At 60.5% G+C, this 16,983-nt stretch overlaps 1 protein-coding gene across 5 annotated transcripts in view; it reads right to left on the bottom strand.

Moving 5' to 3' along the window:
- INPP5A (inositol polyphosphate-5-phosphatase A) overlaps positions 1 to 16,983 on the bottom strand; it is a 173,316-nt gene that overhangs the window by 127,827 nt on the left and 28,506 nt on the right. For all 5 annotated transcript variants that reach the window (XR_008292274.1, XR_008292275.1, XM_027063454.2 and 2 more), the window contains exon 2: positions 667 to 708. Coding sequence is in view for 3 of the 5 variants with exons in the window: in XM_027063454.2 (XP_026919255.1) it covers positions 667 to 708 (42 nt within the window). In the remaining 2 variants the exon portion in view is untranslated. The remainder of the gene's footprint in view (positions 1 to 666; positions 709 to 16,983) is intronic.

Genomic DNA, 16,983 nt, shown 5'->3' with positions numbered 1-16,983 from the left:
AGCTCCTCTCACCCACAAGGTCTCCTCAGGCATCCCATGCCTCGGAGTGGCCTCTCCAACATACTACCTGGGGGGTCCCACGTGTACACGTGCCACGTGCTCAACTCCGCTGCCACCTGTCATCCGGAAACACCTGAGCTTCCCCTGGCCCCCTGGCCACGCTGGCCACCCGTCTGCTCACGCAGCATGCACCCTGGGAGCACAGCCGTCTGTCCGCCGCTTCCAACCCGCCCCCGAGCATCCGGAACAGAATTCGCGCCGACCACGGGCTCCACCAATACCTGTTCAACGCTCGGTGCCAGCACCTGGCCCCTCACCCGGCAGCGCCTCCCCCTGAAGCCTCGGACCCGGGTCCTCCCCACACCCTGGCCCAGACCCCACCGTGGCCTCCCACGTGGCTTTGCCGCCTTTATGCTGCCACCAGAGGACCCTCCTGAAAGGTACCCTAATGTCCCCAGAAGCTCCCAACGCCCCCCCACCAACCATACGGAGACCCCCACCTGGAGGGAGAGGAATCGGAACAGGGGCCTCCACGGAGGCACGTGACGCCCCACACGGACAGCCCCAGCCCGCACCCGACCCGGACACAGCACGGTCTCCACAAAGAGCAGGTACTCACGGCACAAACAGGCCATCTGAGAGGCACGCGGTCACGGCACCTCTTACCTGATAGAACTCCCGCAGCCAGTTCTTCTGCAGGTTTTCTGGCTATAAATTAGGAAGAGAGAAAGAAAACACAGTCAGATCGTCGACACAGCCCCAAAGAGCCACGAGCAGACACCGGGGTGGTGAACACCACCTCGCGGGCCTCACTGTGGGGCCCGTGCTGGGGGGGGGGGGGGGCGTCCACATGGGGGACCTCCCACCCCCCAGGAGGGGGCCCGGCTCTCAGTCCCCAGGGACCAAACTCGCCAGGCGACAGGCAGGCCCCGCAGTGCCGGGCATCCACGGCCGACCCTCAGCCCTGCTCTGTCCCCATGGGGTCACGGGGAGGGACGGTCCACAGCCGGACCAGTGTCTGCACAGGACGGCACAGCACCCCAGCAGCCCCCACCCGCAGTCAGCGAGCCCCCCAGACTCCGTCGTCTCCCTGGGGGGCAGCAGGGAGGACGCCGTCCCAAAAAAAGAACCCGGGGCGGGTCTGGGCAGCACGAGCACCAGGTGCACGGAAAGGCGCGTCGTGGGCTGTGGGGGACAGCCAGGCCCACCCGGCAGGCCCCCTGCGCACCCCCCGCGGCGGATGCAGAGGAGCCGGAGCCCCCAGGTGCTGCGGGAAACAGTCCAGCGGGTCCCTAACGCGCGAATCAGAGTCTACACGTGATCCAGCAAAATGCAAGCAGCCGTCACAGAGAAACGGGCACCGACACCGGGGCACCGGTCAGAGTCGCCAAAAGGTGGACACGGCCCAAATGCCCACGCGCGGATGAACGAATGAGCAAAACACCACCCATCCACACAAATGACTGCGACTCGGCCTTAAACAGGAAGGAAGCTCGGCCACCCGCTACAGCACAGCGACCCTCAAAAACACGCGCCACGTGGGAGAACCCGGACACAAAAGGGAAGTAACACGTGACTCCACCTTCAGCACGGTCCGCGCAGACAGGAAGCGGACCGTGGCCAGGGGTGGGGGTGGCCGCTGCTGGGCACGGGTTTCCCCATCACGGGGTGATGGACACGCTGTAACGTGGACCGCGGTGGTGGCCGCAAACTCGGGTCCACGCACTCTCCCACCGCCCGAACCGGCGACACCGCGAGCCCCGGGCTACGTGGCCAGAGCAAGGGGGGCCTCCCGAGGCGGGGGCCCGGACACGCGGCCGGGCCCCAGCAGTCCGGCCGGCCCCCAGTCCCGGCACGGACGAAAGAGCCGCGAGCAGGCCGTCCACTGACGGGACGACGCGGCCACCTTCCAGTGCAAGTGCTCCCGGGTGCGGAGGAGGAGACCGCGCGGCTGCACGACCCGAGGACCGGATGGTGGCCAGGACGCAGCTCCCGACGCCGCTCCTGAGGACAGAACATCAGCATGCAGAGCGCGGCATGCGAGCCAAGGGCCACCCTTCGGTTTCTTCACTTCTGATATGCTTACGGTCACCACACGTTACTTTCGTATTCGAGGGGTTTTTAAGTTTGCTTTTTTACTTTGAGAGAGAGAGCAGGAGGGGCAGAGAAAGAATCCCACGCAGGCTCTGTTTTGTCAGCACGGAGCCTGACACAGGGCTCGATCTCACGGTTCGCGAGTTTGTGACCTGAGCCGAGACCAAGAGTCAGACGCTTAACCGACTGAGCCACCCAGGCGCCCCTACTTTCGTAATTTGTAACTTCGTGTTCAAAACTTGAAGCAGAGACCGTGACGGCTCTCGGATGCGGTGCAGCACGCTAACCACCGGCCGCTACAAGCCACCGTGAGAGGCAAACGGGGAAAACTCTGCGGAGGGTACGACGGTGGCCCCCCGGGCCCCTCCTGCAGCAGCAGCTGCTACCGACAGGCCGGGCCAAGAGCGATGCTTCAAACACGCCTCGACATGCACGCACACCCACACCCACACACACCCACCCGCGCGCGGTGGCCCCAGGGCTGGACGGTGTGGCCCACAGGACGCTCCCACTGACACAGGGAAAGGCACTGTCGGTGGAACCCTCCACAATCATAGACTTGCAGCAGCCAAATTCACACTTGAAATGTGGTTCCTGTGGCTAAATCGCTGCATTTTTAACATCACTTAATTTTAAACCACACACGTGGCTGGTGACGTTCGCGGGCAGCACAGCTCCACGGAAGCTTCGAGGTCCCTGCTCTGAAGCAAACATAACGCTGACACATATACATGATGAGACGGTGCACACAGAAAGGGAGGAACGTCTCACCCACCCCACCTGTGACGATCAGCACAGACACCCACGCTCAAGGAGTGTGACAGCACATTAAAGGCTCACCCCTCACAACCAACCGCGTGGACTATCCCGCGAATGCACAGAAGGCTCCACCGGGAAAGCGGCCGAGGCAACTGGCCGCACCAGCAGCTCAGAGAAACCGGCCGATTCTCGTCACAGGTAACGGGACAGCCGGGACCCCGGTCCAGCCGCAGCCACACGGGCTTGCAAGTCCCGCTCCGGGCATCACGCCGGCGTCTCCTGGACCTGCCAGGGAGCTGGAGCGGGCAGCAAACCGCCACCCCGGAGCCCAGACAGACAGGAGAACACTCGAGTCGCGGCGCAGACCTGCTCTCCCGGAGAAGATGCTGGAACCAAAGCCTAGTACCAAGGCGCCAACGGTCAGCTGAGACCTGCGGGAAGCCAGGCACGGACGAGTGTACGGAGAAGCCCTCGGGACCACGTCGAGGAGGCCCCATGCTGTGGTGGGTTCTCCCTCCAGGTAGCCCGGCACGTGCTCATGGTCTAGGTTGGAGAAGATCCCTGGAGAAAGACCCCTCCTGGCGCCGGCCGGGGGACGGGGGGGAGCAGCCTCGGTGAAATACACCCAGCGCCCTCTCCACACCGAAAGCCCGCCACGCCGGGGAAGGGGGGGGTCACCCGGGCCCAGGCCACCCCTGGAAAGGGCGCCTCCCCCCAACCTGCCTGCCTACGGCCCCGAAGGAACGGGGGAGGGGTCACAGTGCAGGGACACAGGCGCAGCCACAGTCCGAGACGGGCCGCAGACCGCGGGGCGCTCCCCACCTCCACGCCGTGCCAGCACAAGGCAGGGCTCCGGCGCAAGAGGGCGCGACACAGACCGCCTGTGAGCTGCCCTCACGGAGCCCCCGGGACACAGGCGAGGGCACCGGGGGACCACGAAGCCTCCGACGCCATGGCCGCGGCACGCTGTAAACACGGCCCAGGGCCACGTTAACAGAAGGCCTCAAGCGACCTCAGCCCCTGGGACCCAACGCTTCAAGTCCACCTCCCGGCAAAAAACTACCAGGCTGCCTCACAGGCGAGGGGAAAACAGTGCAAAGACGCAGAAAATGCGTCTGAGTCCCTCTCGGCTGGGACTCCGATTCCGGAACGCCAGAAAGCAAGCACAGGGCACACGGAGGGTGCTGACGGACAGCCTGGAGGGCACACGGGGACGGACGGCCACGCGAGCAGCGTGGCGGAAGCTCTAAGAACGCAAAGCAGACGCTAAAATCAAACCCACTGTAACAACATGAAGAATGCCTCCGGCGGGCTCATCAACACGCCGCACACGCGGAGGGAGCGAGCAGCGAGCTAGAAGACCCGTCAGCGGAAACTTCCAAAACATAACGCCGAGAAGAACACTGACAAAAGGACAGAACGTCAGGAATCATGAGACGATCTCACATGACGGGGTTTCAGGAAGAGGCAGAAAAGAGAGTGGAAAACACCTGCAGGGTCCTAAGGACCGAATTTTTCAATGAAGGACAAACACCAGACACAGACGCTCCCTCGCGGGGAGAGCACTCGGTGCCACACCCCCCAGAACAGCTACTCGCAGGCACACAGGATCCAACGTGCACCAAGCCGGGGACAGAGAGCATCTGGGAAGACGGAGGAAACGGGAACCCGGGCCGGATCATGGCGACCTTCCCGACAGCGACACGAGCAAGCAGGCAGTCGGATGGGAAGCTCCCCGCGGTGAGAGGGAGCACCAGCCACCCAGGACTCTGCGTCCAGCAAAACCATCTCTCAAAAGCCAAGTTGAAATAAAGGTGTTCTCACCTGGGAAAACTCATCACCAGGGGACAGGCCCTAAAAGTAACGTTTTAAAAAGTTCTCCAGGGAGAAGGAAAATTATACAGATTAGAAGAGTGGTTTCATTGGGGTGCCTGGGTGGCTCAGTCGGTTGAGCGTCCGGCTTCGGCTCAGGTCACAATCTCACAGTTTGTGAGCTCGAGCCCCACGTCAGGCCCTGTGCTGACAGCTCGGAGCCCGGAGCCTGCTTCGGATTCTGTGTCTCCCTCTCTCTCTGCCCCTCCCCTGCTCTGTCGGGCTCTGTCTCTCTCTCCAACATAAATAAACATTAAAAAAATTTAAAAAAGAAAAGAGTGGATTCGTATGAAGAAAAACAAAGAAGAAATAAATGAAACTTCTTCAATAAACGTCTGCAACCATTAATGTCAAGTTAACAGACCAGGAAGTGCCTGCACGCGCCCCACCCCTGTGCTCCCCAAGAACCCCTCCCTGGGGAGTCTGGGCGTCCGTGGAAATGATAAGATGTCACTCCCCTGGTCAGGGGACACCAGTGGCAAAGGTGGAAGGATTCTGCAGGTATAATTAAACCCCAAGATTAGTTGATCTTAATAAGTTCATCAGAAGGGGCGTTATCCTGGGTGGGTCTGCCCTTATCAGATGTCAGCTGGGCAATTTTCCAAGAGGCTCTAAAGGTCGGGGAGGGGAGGCCAAGCACTGGCTCTCTGCGGCCCGCCCTCACCTCTGCCGCAGCAAGGTGCTGACGTGGGCCAAACCCGGGGCGGCTGCGCCCGGAAGCCCACCCCCCAGAACCTAGAGGCGGGGCCGCTGTGGAAGCCTGCACTTGTGCTGCTGTCACACGGGCAGAAAACTGACACACGTCCTCCGTGTTACGAACACGGGCGGGTTGCATACAACGGAACAGTTGGTGTCCCTCTGAACGCTTCGCCCACTCAGATTTTACTGTGAAATAAGGTCTCTGGGGAGGACTCCGATCCCACTGCAGGAGGAGCCTTGACCACGAGAGCAGCCATGTGGCCTGACGTCCCGCCCTCCCTCTAGCACCTGCCTTTCTCAACTACGCGTTTCACGTTTGGGTGCAGACAGCCATCAACATTGCCTTAATTTACTGGTTTTCTGGTGGGTTTTTGTTTACTTTTTCATTCAACAACAAACATGGTTTACATTCATCTTCTCATGTGACTTTAGTTTATGACATAATTCTGTATTTTGGCTTTTTGAGTTCAATGTTTTCTTTATTCTTTCTTGTTCTGTAGCAACAGAGTTGAGTGTGACAGAACCATGTGTTAAAAATGACACACAGCACATGCACTCACACCCTGGAGCCGGTCCCTGTCTTGTGGGGAAACACTCGCCCCCAAGTCAGGAACGGGGCAAAGACGCCATCATTTCTGTAACACCTAGACCAACGCCAAAGAGATTAAGGAATAAGACGAAAGAGAGAGAACAACCAGGAGGGTAACAGGTGAGAGGACAGCATGTGCAAAGGACCAGGGTCGGCGATGAAACTAAAACAGACATAAAAGCACGGAGGAAAAAGTAGCAGGATGTAAAAGTGAGACCCAAAATCAACAGCTGTCCTAAACACAAACACTGGTCACAAGATGAGCTGAGGAGGAAACCCCATGACTACTGCAACAGCGAACAAAGATGACGCTTAGGGACCAACGTTTAGCTGTGAAAATTCTGTGCTCGAAAAGCAGCAGGACGCTCCTGGCGGAGGCGACGCCAGACTGGAGGCCACGGGACGACGCCCTCACCTCCCCCCACCCCGGGGAGGCTGGCCCAGCGCCATCCCGCACCCCTGGGCGAGGCCCCGCAGCCCCACTAGGCCAGCGGACTCCAAAGCTCACGGAAAACACACTATGACTCAAAGTCTGCCCGCCGCCGCTGAACAGAACCACACGCTCGACCACAACGAACGTCGAAAGGCACATGGGCGAGGGCTCGGCTGCCCGACGCCGAAGAACCGGACGGCAAAGCAAAACGACAACAGGTCTGATGGAGAAATGACCAAAAGACGCCAAGGGGGCTGACACGAGTGAGAGGCTCACCTCTGCGGACGAGAGCCGGGCAGCGGCTGGGCAGGGGCGCTCGTCCCCGCGTCCTTGCCCACGGCTGCGGCCCAACCCGCGGCACACCCACGCAGAGCCCCCCGACAGCGCCGCTCCCCACAGCCACCGCGGCGGCCAGATAGAGCAGGGCAGGAGGCCCAGGGAGCCAGATGGGCCATGCCCCCCGCCGCCGCCAGAGCACATACCGCAGAAAAGCGGCAATGAGGGCGGCCGAGGCCCTTGGAGGCGACGGGGCCCGTGACTGCAGGCCCTACGCAGACCCCCTTGTACCGGGGCCACATGAGCCCAGCCTGGGCCTCGTGCGCTCGATGAGAACCTCCCCACCCCCACCACTCCCCTGCAGCTCGCCCGGTGCCCCAGGGGGCGGCCTGACCTCTAGCCTAACGCACCTCTGTCCCCCTCTCCCTCCCACCTGCGGGAGCCACCCCCACCTGACCCCGCAGTGGCTGCCTAAGCGGAAGACGGGACAGGGACCCCTCCCTCCCTCTCTCTGTCTCTCTGTCTCCCTGTCTCTCTCTGTGTCTGCCTTCACTGCCTGGCCCTTGTAGGCAGCGAACACGGCAAACGCTCACGAACACACTAACTACAGATGTGCAGTTAAGACCTGTAGAAGCATCTGGGGGCGCCTGAGTGGCTCAGTCGGTTGAGCGTCCAACTTCGGCTCAGGTCATGATCTTGCGGTTCATGAATTCAAGCCCCACGTCTGGCTCTGTGCTGACAGCTCAGAGCCTGGAGCCTGCTTCAGATTCTGTGTGTTTCTCTCTCTGCCCCTCCCCCTGCTTGCGCTCAGTCTCTCTCTCAAAAATAAATAAAAACATTAAAAAAATTAAAAAAAAAAAAAAAGACCTGTAGAAGCATCTGGAAAGAGGACTTTCTCAGGAAGGAAGCCAAGGTCTGGGCCGCAACGGGAAAGAAAGTGCCGGAAGCAGGAGCTGCTGTCACAGGAGGGAGCCCCCACCCACGGTGAGGCCTGAGGAGGACGGGAAGAGTCCCTTGCCGTGCCATGGTGGGAAGGGGGGCCATGGGGACAGGCCTTCCAGGGGGAACCCACCCCATTGTGACTCCCACCCCCACGTGCCGAACCCCGTCCGGGTGGTGGCGTCCACGCAGCCGCTGGCTCGTGTGGCCCGGGCACAGCTCCACCAGGAGGAGGGGCCGCAGGCTGGGCTCAGGGCTGCAAGCCGCCACGGCCCGAGTCCTACGGGCCGCATCCCGACAGGCTAGCATGAAGCCGGCCCGCGGTGGCGACGGGCCCCGTGTTCGCACACAGCGTAGGCCAGCCCAGAAACTCCGCTTTCTCAAACACGTCCTTAAAACTTTCAAGCACGAGTCATTTAAAACAATCGAGCGCCAGGGGCTCCCTAAGCCTGGGTGCAGAGCGGGCCAAGGCCTCCGGTCCGCACCACCGATGTCCCGGGAAATCCCACCCCTCGCCAGACGCCTATCCCCGCGGAGGAAAACCGTTTCCTTTCACGAGAAAGGAAGTCTTGCCTGCACGTTCAGAAATACTGAGGCTAAAAATAGTTTTGTGAAAGGAAGCGAAGGTGGGCCTTCCACCAGGAGAACGCGCACGGGGCGGTGCAGGGCGGTCAGGGCCTCACTGCGGAGGAGCAGGGACAGGGCCGCCCGCACCGCTCCTCCCCTCGGCCACCACTCCTTTCGCGGCAGCCGCCACGGCAAGAGCATCCGAAGTGGGAATGAAAACCACAAGAGATCCTCCCACAGACGACGGCTCAGAAACGCGCCCTCTTCAATTACGCACGAGGCAGGATCGTGCTCAGCATCTGGCAAAGACGTGCTCAGAACCCGTCGCCGCTGGGAACAGGGCCTGGGCGAACCTGACCACGAACGAACATTTTCTCCTCAAGGGTTCCTGGGGACAAAATACACTTACGATGACAACGTACGGTCACTGAGGACTGATTAAGGTTTAATCGGGAATAACGGCCTATAAAAACCGAAATGACCCACCCCGTGGACACCTTCCACCCAGGCCAGCCATCGGGGCTGAGACCATTTCTCAGCAGATACCTGCCCAGCCGGGCCCGCCTGCCAGATGCACAAACCAGAGAGGGCAAGCGCTGGACCGCGGGCACCCTAGCGACAGGTGGGAACGTGCCCCGTCCCCTGCCTGGCCGCCCTGCCTACCCGCCCGCAGACAGGCCTCCCTGGGCCCCCGGTACTGCTCTTTCCATCAGGACTCTGCTCAGAATCCCCCACGGACAGGCGGGTGGCTGCTGCGGAGGGTGGGGCCCTCACCCCCACGGTCGGGACCCTGGGGCCTCACAGGCAGACATCTGAGACACCGAGGCCCCGCCGTCCGGTCCCGTCCAACCTCCGCAACGGCCAGCAGTCCACATGCCACCGCGTTCACACGGCTTCTCCGGGTTTGCAAAAGACCGTGAGCACGGCCCTTGTAATGTCACACCTGAGAGGCTGAACCCAAACCCCCTCAGACCGCAGCGTGGGCATGGGGGGCTGGGCAGGAGTGAGGGGGTCATGCAGGGCACCCCCAGGTGCACAGGTGACGAAACCTGAACTCCAGCTCTAAGCACGCGCCTGGGTTTGGGAACACAGATGCGCGGCAGCAGCAAAGTCCAGAACGCAGGCGGTGGGCTGCGGGAGAGGAGACCGCGGGCGGGGAGGGCCCAGAGAAGGGCGCCACGGCCTCCGTCGGGCACAGGCCGCTCTCGGGCCGATGCTCAAGGAGGCCGCTTCTCAAAGGCGAGTGCCGGGAGACCCAGCAGGGGAGGCTCAGAGCACGGCGGGCAGCCTCCGGTGCCGCCCGGGTCCCGCGCCCCGTGCCCCGTCGCCGCCCCCGCAAGACTGTGCAGTCGGTCGGGCAGCTTCCAAACTCCCACGTGACAGGGTGCAGACTCGGGGCCCACCGTGCCCCACGTCCCCCATGAGGAGGCGCACCCACAGCCCGACGGAGAGCCCAGCGTAGCCATGTCCCCCGTGGAGCGCACCTGCCTGCCTCTGCCGGGGAGGCCCAGAGGCAGTAAGTGAGGGCAGAAACGCGGCTTCTTCCCATGGAGGGTCACCCTCTGGGGCCCCGAAGGGGAACACAGACCGGCCAGAGCACACCAAGGCCAGCCTCTGGGAGCACTTTCCTCTGCCCGTTTCCCAAGTGACACGCTCAATTCCGATTCCCCAAGTATCCACACACAATAGTGGGACGTGGGTTTCAGAGACACGTGGCTCATCCCCAGCTGTGATCCCACAGAAGGATGGGGTCACCCAGGGCTGTGAGGGGGTGAGCCTAAGCCGCCGTGACCCACGGGGCTGCCTTCCCCAACCCGCAGCGCGGGGCCTCTGGCTCATGCGACTGCAGAGAGGGGTCCCCGGGGACCTCAGCTACGGTGGAGGAAGGCAGCACCCGGGGGGAAGAAATCACAGAAATGCAGAGTCTGGAGGGAAAAGCAGTGTGGTGTCTGAAGAACGTGAACACAGCCCGAGGTCCATAAAAACATGACAGAGGTGGGGCGCCTGTCGGTTAAGTGCCGACTTCGGCTCAGGTCATGATCTTGCGGTCCGTGAGTTCGAGCCTGCGTCGGGCTCTGTGCTGACAGCTCAGAGCCTGGAGCCTGCTTCTGATTCTGTGTCCCCCTCTCTCTCTGCCCCTTCCCCGCTCGTGTGCTCCCTCCCTCTCTCTCTCTCTCTCTCCCCCTCTCTCACAAATAAACATTAAAAATAATAATAAAAAAGAAGACGTGACAGGGAGAACTGGCCCCACGCAGCTCAGGGCCACATGCCCAGGCCAGCGCCCACCCCGACCACACGGAGGGGTCACAGGCTGAGTTTCACGCACAACTGCAGGTGACAAACAATAAAGCAAATCAAATGAAAAGCTGGCTCTTAAGCAGATTAACACAATTGATGAGCCGCTAGGCGGGTGAATCAGGAAGAAAAGGACACAGGTGACCAGCATCAGAAGTCAAAGGTGACCAATGCAGACGTTCAAAGAACAATGAGCACACGTGAACGTTTGAACATTATGTCAACAGGCTGAACAACTCAGGTGAAGGGAACAAATGCCTCACAAAGTGGAAGGACGCGCAGTGAAACAGAAACTTCTCTATTAAAGAAATGGGGTTTGCACCAAAAACCTTCCTACGGAACAGTGACGGGTTCTCCGGTGAGTCCCATCAACCGCCCCACCAACCTCACACGGCTCCTTCCCGTTTGTTCTACAAAGCCAGCGCGGCGCCGATGGCAAACCCTGGCAAACGTGTTCGAAGGCACGGCGCAGAAAGAACCACAGCCCCGCGTGTGCACGTGTGTGAGCGTGCCCACAGGCCACGTGCAGAAATACGTAAGGGAAAACCCAGCGTGACCAAGTGAGTTTGGCCCAGGGATGCCGCTCCGGTCTGGCACAGTTGAAACCGGTGGAACTCCCAAATTTACAGACTAAAGGGAAAACTACAGGATCATTTCCATAGGGGCAGAACACGCATTTGACAGCTTTCCACAGCCTCGGCACACCCCCTGCCCCACGGCACCCGGCGCCTCCTCCCGTGGCACCTGGCATCCCCCTCCCCGGTGGCGCCTGCCACCCCTGGCCTGTGGCACCCGGCACCCCCCCGCCCCGTGGCGCCTGCCACCCCCCGCATTCCACTGCGAGAGGAGCACCTGCGCTCGCCCCCGGCCGGGCACGGAAGCAGAGAAGACAACGTGCAGCGGGCTGTGTCTGCAGGTGCTGACCACAGACACACGGACAGAGGGGCCCTGAGGACTCGGCCAGCACGGCCACCGGCTACAAGATCAATCCACGAGATCTGGTGCGCGTGTCTTTACAAGAGCAGATAACTGGAAAGTGAAACATTCGAAAATACTGTTGACGGTAAACTACCGCAAAAACCACAAATTATGTAGGAATACGTTTAATGAAAGACACACAAGACCTCTGGGCTGACAACCACAAGAGATGCTGAGAGAAGCGAAGACCCGAGCAGAAGAAGAGACCTGCCATCCTCATAAGCCCCAGGCTCCGCACCGGGAGACGTCAGTGCCCCCACGCTCGCGACGGATCTGGGCGGCCCCGGCCGTAGTTCCAGCCGCTTCTGCTAAACGGACAAACTGTCTCTGACACACATGTGCAAATGCAAAGGGCTGAGAACGCCCAAAGCAATCCGCGGAAGGACGGACAACGGAGCCGGGGGGCTCCCGCGGACGCCCAGCCTCACCATGAAGCTGTCGTGACCAGGACAGGTGGTCCTGGAGTCACATTCAATGAGCAGATCGATACAACAGAACAGTCAGAAAGAGACACACACGGACTGATTTTCAACCAAGGCGCCAAAGCAACCCACTGGGGAAGACAAACTTATCCACCCACGGCAGTGAGCTAGCCGGCGCCCGTGGGGAAAGGCACACACCTCCACCGTACCGACTCGCACACAAAAATTAACTTGAGATGAAAACCCTAAGTGTATGTGGATCCTGAGAAACTTAACAGAAACCCATGGGGGAGGGGAAGGAAAAAAAAGAAGAGGTTAGACTGGGAGAGAGCCAAAGCATGAGGAGACTCTTAAAAACTGAGAACTGAGGGCTGATGGGGGGGTGGGAGGGAGGGGAGGGTAGGTGATGGGTATTGAAGAGGGCATCTTTTGGGATGAGCACTGGGTGTTGTATGGAAACCAATCTGACAATAAATTTCATATATTAAAAAAAAAAAAGAAAGAAAACCCTAAGTGTAAAAGATAAAACCACACAGCTAAAGAAAGCAACAGGAATGGGGCGCCTGGGTGGCTCAGTCGGTGAGGCGTCCGACTTCGGCTCAGGGCATGATCTCACGGTCTTCGAGTTGGAGCCCCGCATCAGGCTCTGTGTTGGCAGCTCAGAGCCCGGAACCTGCTTCGGATTCTGTGTCTCCCTCTCTCTCTGCCCCTCCCCTGCTCACATTCCGCCTCTCTCTCTCTCAAAAAGAAACATTAAAAAAAAAAAAAGGCAACGGGAAGAATGTCTTCCCAGCTCGGCGGCCGGCAGACTTCCTAGGGCAGAGGGAGCAACAATCGTGAAGAATCCTGATTAGGAACCGCTGGTCACCTAACCGAGGTCACCGTCAAGAAAACGAGCAGGCGAGCCACAGTCTGGGGGACAGAAGCACACAACAGGTGTGTGACAGAGGTCGGGCATCTGGATACGAAAGGAGCTCCTCCAAATCAGTAACAAAGACAACTGAGTCGGAAACAGGCAAAGGACGGGACCAGAGAACTGCGCCGAAAACCCACCAACCAGGCAACAAAACGGACACGCGGACGGCCAGCGAGTGCCCAAAACAGGCTCCAGGTCACGACCACCCCAGCGAGCCCGAGGTGACGAGAGCCACCAGGGCCCACACCGCTGGCGGCACGCTCGCCCCGGGAGAAGCTCCAGGGCGACACAGCAGTCCCACTCCCAGGTGCGAGGGCCTGGAAGGAATGGAAGCGTGTGCCCAAAACACGCGTACGGGGAACTTCACAGGGTCCGCCGTGACGAGCGAGACGTTACAAACGAGCAGCCCCGTGAGCGTCGGCCGGAGGACAGCCGGACAGCCTGCGGCGCGGCCGGAAGCCGTGCGAGGAGCGCCGCCCGCGACACGAGGGCGCAAGCTCGGCGCGGGCAACGACAGGACGCTGTGTCCGAAGCACGTGCAGGAGGCCGAGGCGACGGGGCGCAGCCCGCGTGCGGCCCGCTGGCGGGACGTCCCAGGACAGCCTAAACGGGGCCGGAGGGAACCGGGGGCCCGGCTCCCTGGCGGGGAAGGGCGGGGGAACCTCCTGGGATGACAGCTGTGCTCTACGTCGAGATAAAGGTTCGGGTTGGCCGAGACCCAGCAAATGTCTGTTTAAACGCGCACTCTTCGCTGCATGCAAATGTTGCGTCAAAAGACAATCCAAACCGATACTGAACTCTAGCTAATGACACTCCTACTCGAGTATTTGGGAACGAGTAGACTGACGTCTGCAATTTCCTCTGAAACACATAAAAGGACAGAATGACTCACGGATGAAAAGACAGATCAGTAGGTCATAAAACAAGGACAGGAACATGTTAATGACAGAACCAGCTGGCCGATACATCAGTGTTAATGGCAAAGTTCTTTCAACTTTATTATATGCTGGGAATCTTGCGATAAATGTTGTGAAAGAGTTTAAAAATAAAAGATAAAAGGCTGAACTGGACAGTCTGTGAGGCCCTTTCCATGACTCTCACCACAAAGAACGGCCGGCTCCAGGGGGCCACAGACTTTTGCTTTGCTTTTCCTCAGACAGAACCAACTACAGGCCGCCAGACCCTTGCTCTCACACCGAGGCACAGCCCCTAAACCTCGGCAAAAGCTGATCCGGCCCAACCCCAGGGGCTGCAAGTGAGGCCCGGCAGCAGCAGAGTGTGGCCACAGGGTAGGGCCTCTCCGGGCAGGGGCAGTGGGAGCTGCCCTCTGTCACCCCTGGACGGCTGCAGGCCAACGAGGGAGACCAAGAGTCAGGAGCCACAGAAAATCAGGGTCATGAAACGGCAAAGCCCAAAACATCCTTTCTCCAACAATCAGACATGCTAATTCTGAGTCTCGGGAGGTTTTTGTTTTTTCTTTAACCTTAAAATTCAAGTTCAAAATAACTTAAGTCTAAAAATAGGGCCCCTGTAAAATAAACACGTGCAAAATCCTTCTCACTGGCAACCATCACGGAGCCACGCCCTGGGCAGCGCTGAGTGTCACATGCCCCCCACCCCCCACCCCCCGCAGGGTCCCTGTGCTGCAGGAGACGGACGGGGCTGGAGGCTGGGGACGTGCACAAGGCTCCCCAGCCTCGGGCAAGGCTGGTTCACAGCCAGAACCACTGCCAAAGCCCTGTGCTCTCCAGCTGGGCTCCACAGGCTGCATCGGGAGGCAGGCCCTGGCTGGTAAGCAGACCGCGACAGACAGCATTCCCCGGGGAACAAACTCACCCTTCCCCATGTGCCGGGCACACTGCCAGCCTTGACCCACTTTAGTCCTCGACTCGGCGAGTCAGGGGCCCGGAACCCTCGCCCTCCTGTTGGCCTCCAGCCAGGCGTGGGGGACAAGACGGAGTCCCCGTCTGCAGCCCAGGATACCCAGAGAACCCGAGGTGTGGCAATTGATGGACGGACAGGCAGCCTTTGACCGTGGTTTGGGCCAGGAGCGAGGCACACGGGCCTGCAGAGTGGGTGCCCTGGGTGGAGTGAACCAATCACCGTGAGCCCTGGGGCTGCCCACAGACCAGCTCTGGGCCACCCGTGGCCTCAGCCAACTTGATCCCAGGCTGGAGGCGGGAGGTATGAACATAGGGTTCGGGGTCACCACACCTGGTCCGTGGAGCACAGGGCCACTGGTACCTATGCCTGTAGGCCATGGGGCCAGTGACATCTGACCTATAGGTCATGGGGTCAGTGACACCTGACCTGCAGGCCTTGGAGACACAGACACCTGACTTGTAGGCCATGGGGCCATGGGGTTACTGACACCTGTCCAGCCAGGCTGTCCCAGTGCATGAGCTGGTGGGGGACAGGGGACGGATGCAGATAGACACCACCCAGGCACTCCAGAGAGCCCTGGGGGAGAAGCTCAGTCAGAGCTAGAGGAGGCAGGACAGGGCCTGGGCAGGTGAGGCTGTCATCAGGGACAATGGGGGTGCAGAGGAGGGGCCAGATGAGAACTGAGGGGTGTCGATATTCTGCAAAAGCCTGAAACACACATTTTTACAAATCTTATCAGATATCCAAAGCAAAACTAACAAACATTTTCCCGCAAAGAAATTATAAGTGAACTCAGAAAACATGTGCTTTTCCAAGTTACTATTTTTTTTAGATTTTTTTTTAAAGGTTTGTTTATTTTTGAGAGAGACAGAGAAAGAGCGTAATTGGGGGAGGGGCAGAGAGACAGGGAGACACAGAATCCGAAGCGGGATCCATGCCCTGAGCCGTCAGTACAGAGCCTGATGCAGGGCTCGAACCCACGGACCGTGACATCACGACCTGAGCCGAACTTGGATGCTTAGCCTATGGAGCCACCCGGGCGGCCCCCAAGTTACTATTAAGGAAAGAAAAGGAACATGAGGAAGTAACGAGAGGAGGAGGGTACCGACTCGGGTCACTCGGGACAGGCACCGCCCTGAGAAACGCCACCCGCCCCCGGAGGCAGAAACTTCCCAGCAAGAGTAAAAAAGGCCGTGAGCTGTACAAACACGGTCCCCATGCTGGCGACGGGCAGCAGGCCAGGGAGGAGCCCAGAGCGCCTTCCTGAAAAGAAGTGGTCACTCGAGCCCAGGAGACTCCTTCCCGTCCCGCGTTTGTCGAGAGGCCGGGCTCCGGTCCCCGTGAGGCTGTGGCCTCGGTGTCCGTCCGGGAAGCACGGGCCCCGCAGGAAGCCGGCTGTCACAGGGCCCCCAGGACGAAGAACACAAAACACATCTCCGACGACAACTCTGCTGAATGTGGGTGTGGATGCGCCTCTCTGCTCAGGACGCCCAGGGCAGCGCAGGGCAACCGCAGGCGCCCTTCACGACAGGGAGCAAAAGCCTGAGGGCAGGTGCTTAAGGAAGACAGTCGTGAAAATTATGAATTCTGCGTCCTCCACCCACACACACACAGGACTGTGGAAGGGCAGCCTGGAGCCTGCGACACCCACAGCCCGGAGGACACGAGGCCGCCAGAGGCCCACAGGTGACCACCCTTCCCGGAGCAGGCAGGCTCGACTCTCTGGACCCGGAGTCGGGGCACCTGCTTCCGTGCCTCCCTCTGCCCACTGCCGGCACCCAGTTCCCCGCCCATCGCGCCCTGCTTCTACCGGGGCTCACGCCACGGCGGCCGCCCCTAACAAGGGAACGTGCTCCGTGACCTCACTTCCCCCAGGCACTGCCGCCCCAGGGGCACCGACGGCCCCCAGCTGCTCCCCCAGAGCCCGGGAGCTGCCCCGCCTGCACGGCCCGCTCCCCTGTGCAGATGCTAGTGCTGCCAGGGGAGCCACACCCGCGGGGCAGGCCCTGCGACCGGCGCCCTGTCCCCAGGAAGAGACTGGCCCGAGGCCCCAGGGCCACCGGGAGTGGCTGCAGGACGTGAACCCAGGCAAGGCACCGCGGCCAGAGGCGGGTGGGAGCTCCTCGGCAGGCCTTGCGAAACCCCTGCCAGGGCCACGGGCCCCACAGCCAGAAGAGGGTCCTGCCCCAGACCCCGCCCACCGCGTCCCCGTGCACACTGGTGACACGCCTCGCCCCTCCACACATTCTCCCTTCCCCTC

Source organism: Acinonyx jubatus, chromosome D2 (assembly GCF_027475565.1).
Source record: "Acinonyx jubatus isolate Ajub_Pintada_27869175 chromosome D2, VMU_Ajub_asm_v1.0, whole genome shotgun sequence".
NCBI lineage: Eukaryota > Metazoa > Chordata > Mammalia > Carnivora > Felidae > Acinonyx > Acinonyx jubatus.
The sequence above is the reverse complement of the archived record's forward strand: the minus strand, read 5'-3'. Positions and strand labels throughout refer to the sequence as shown.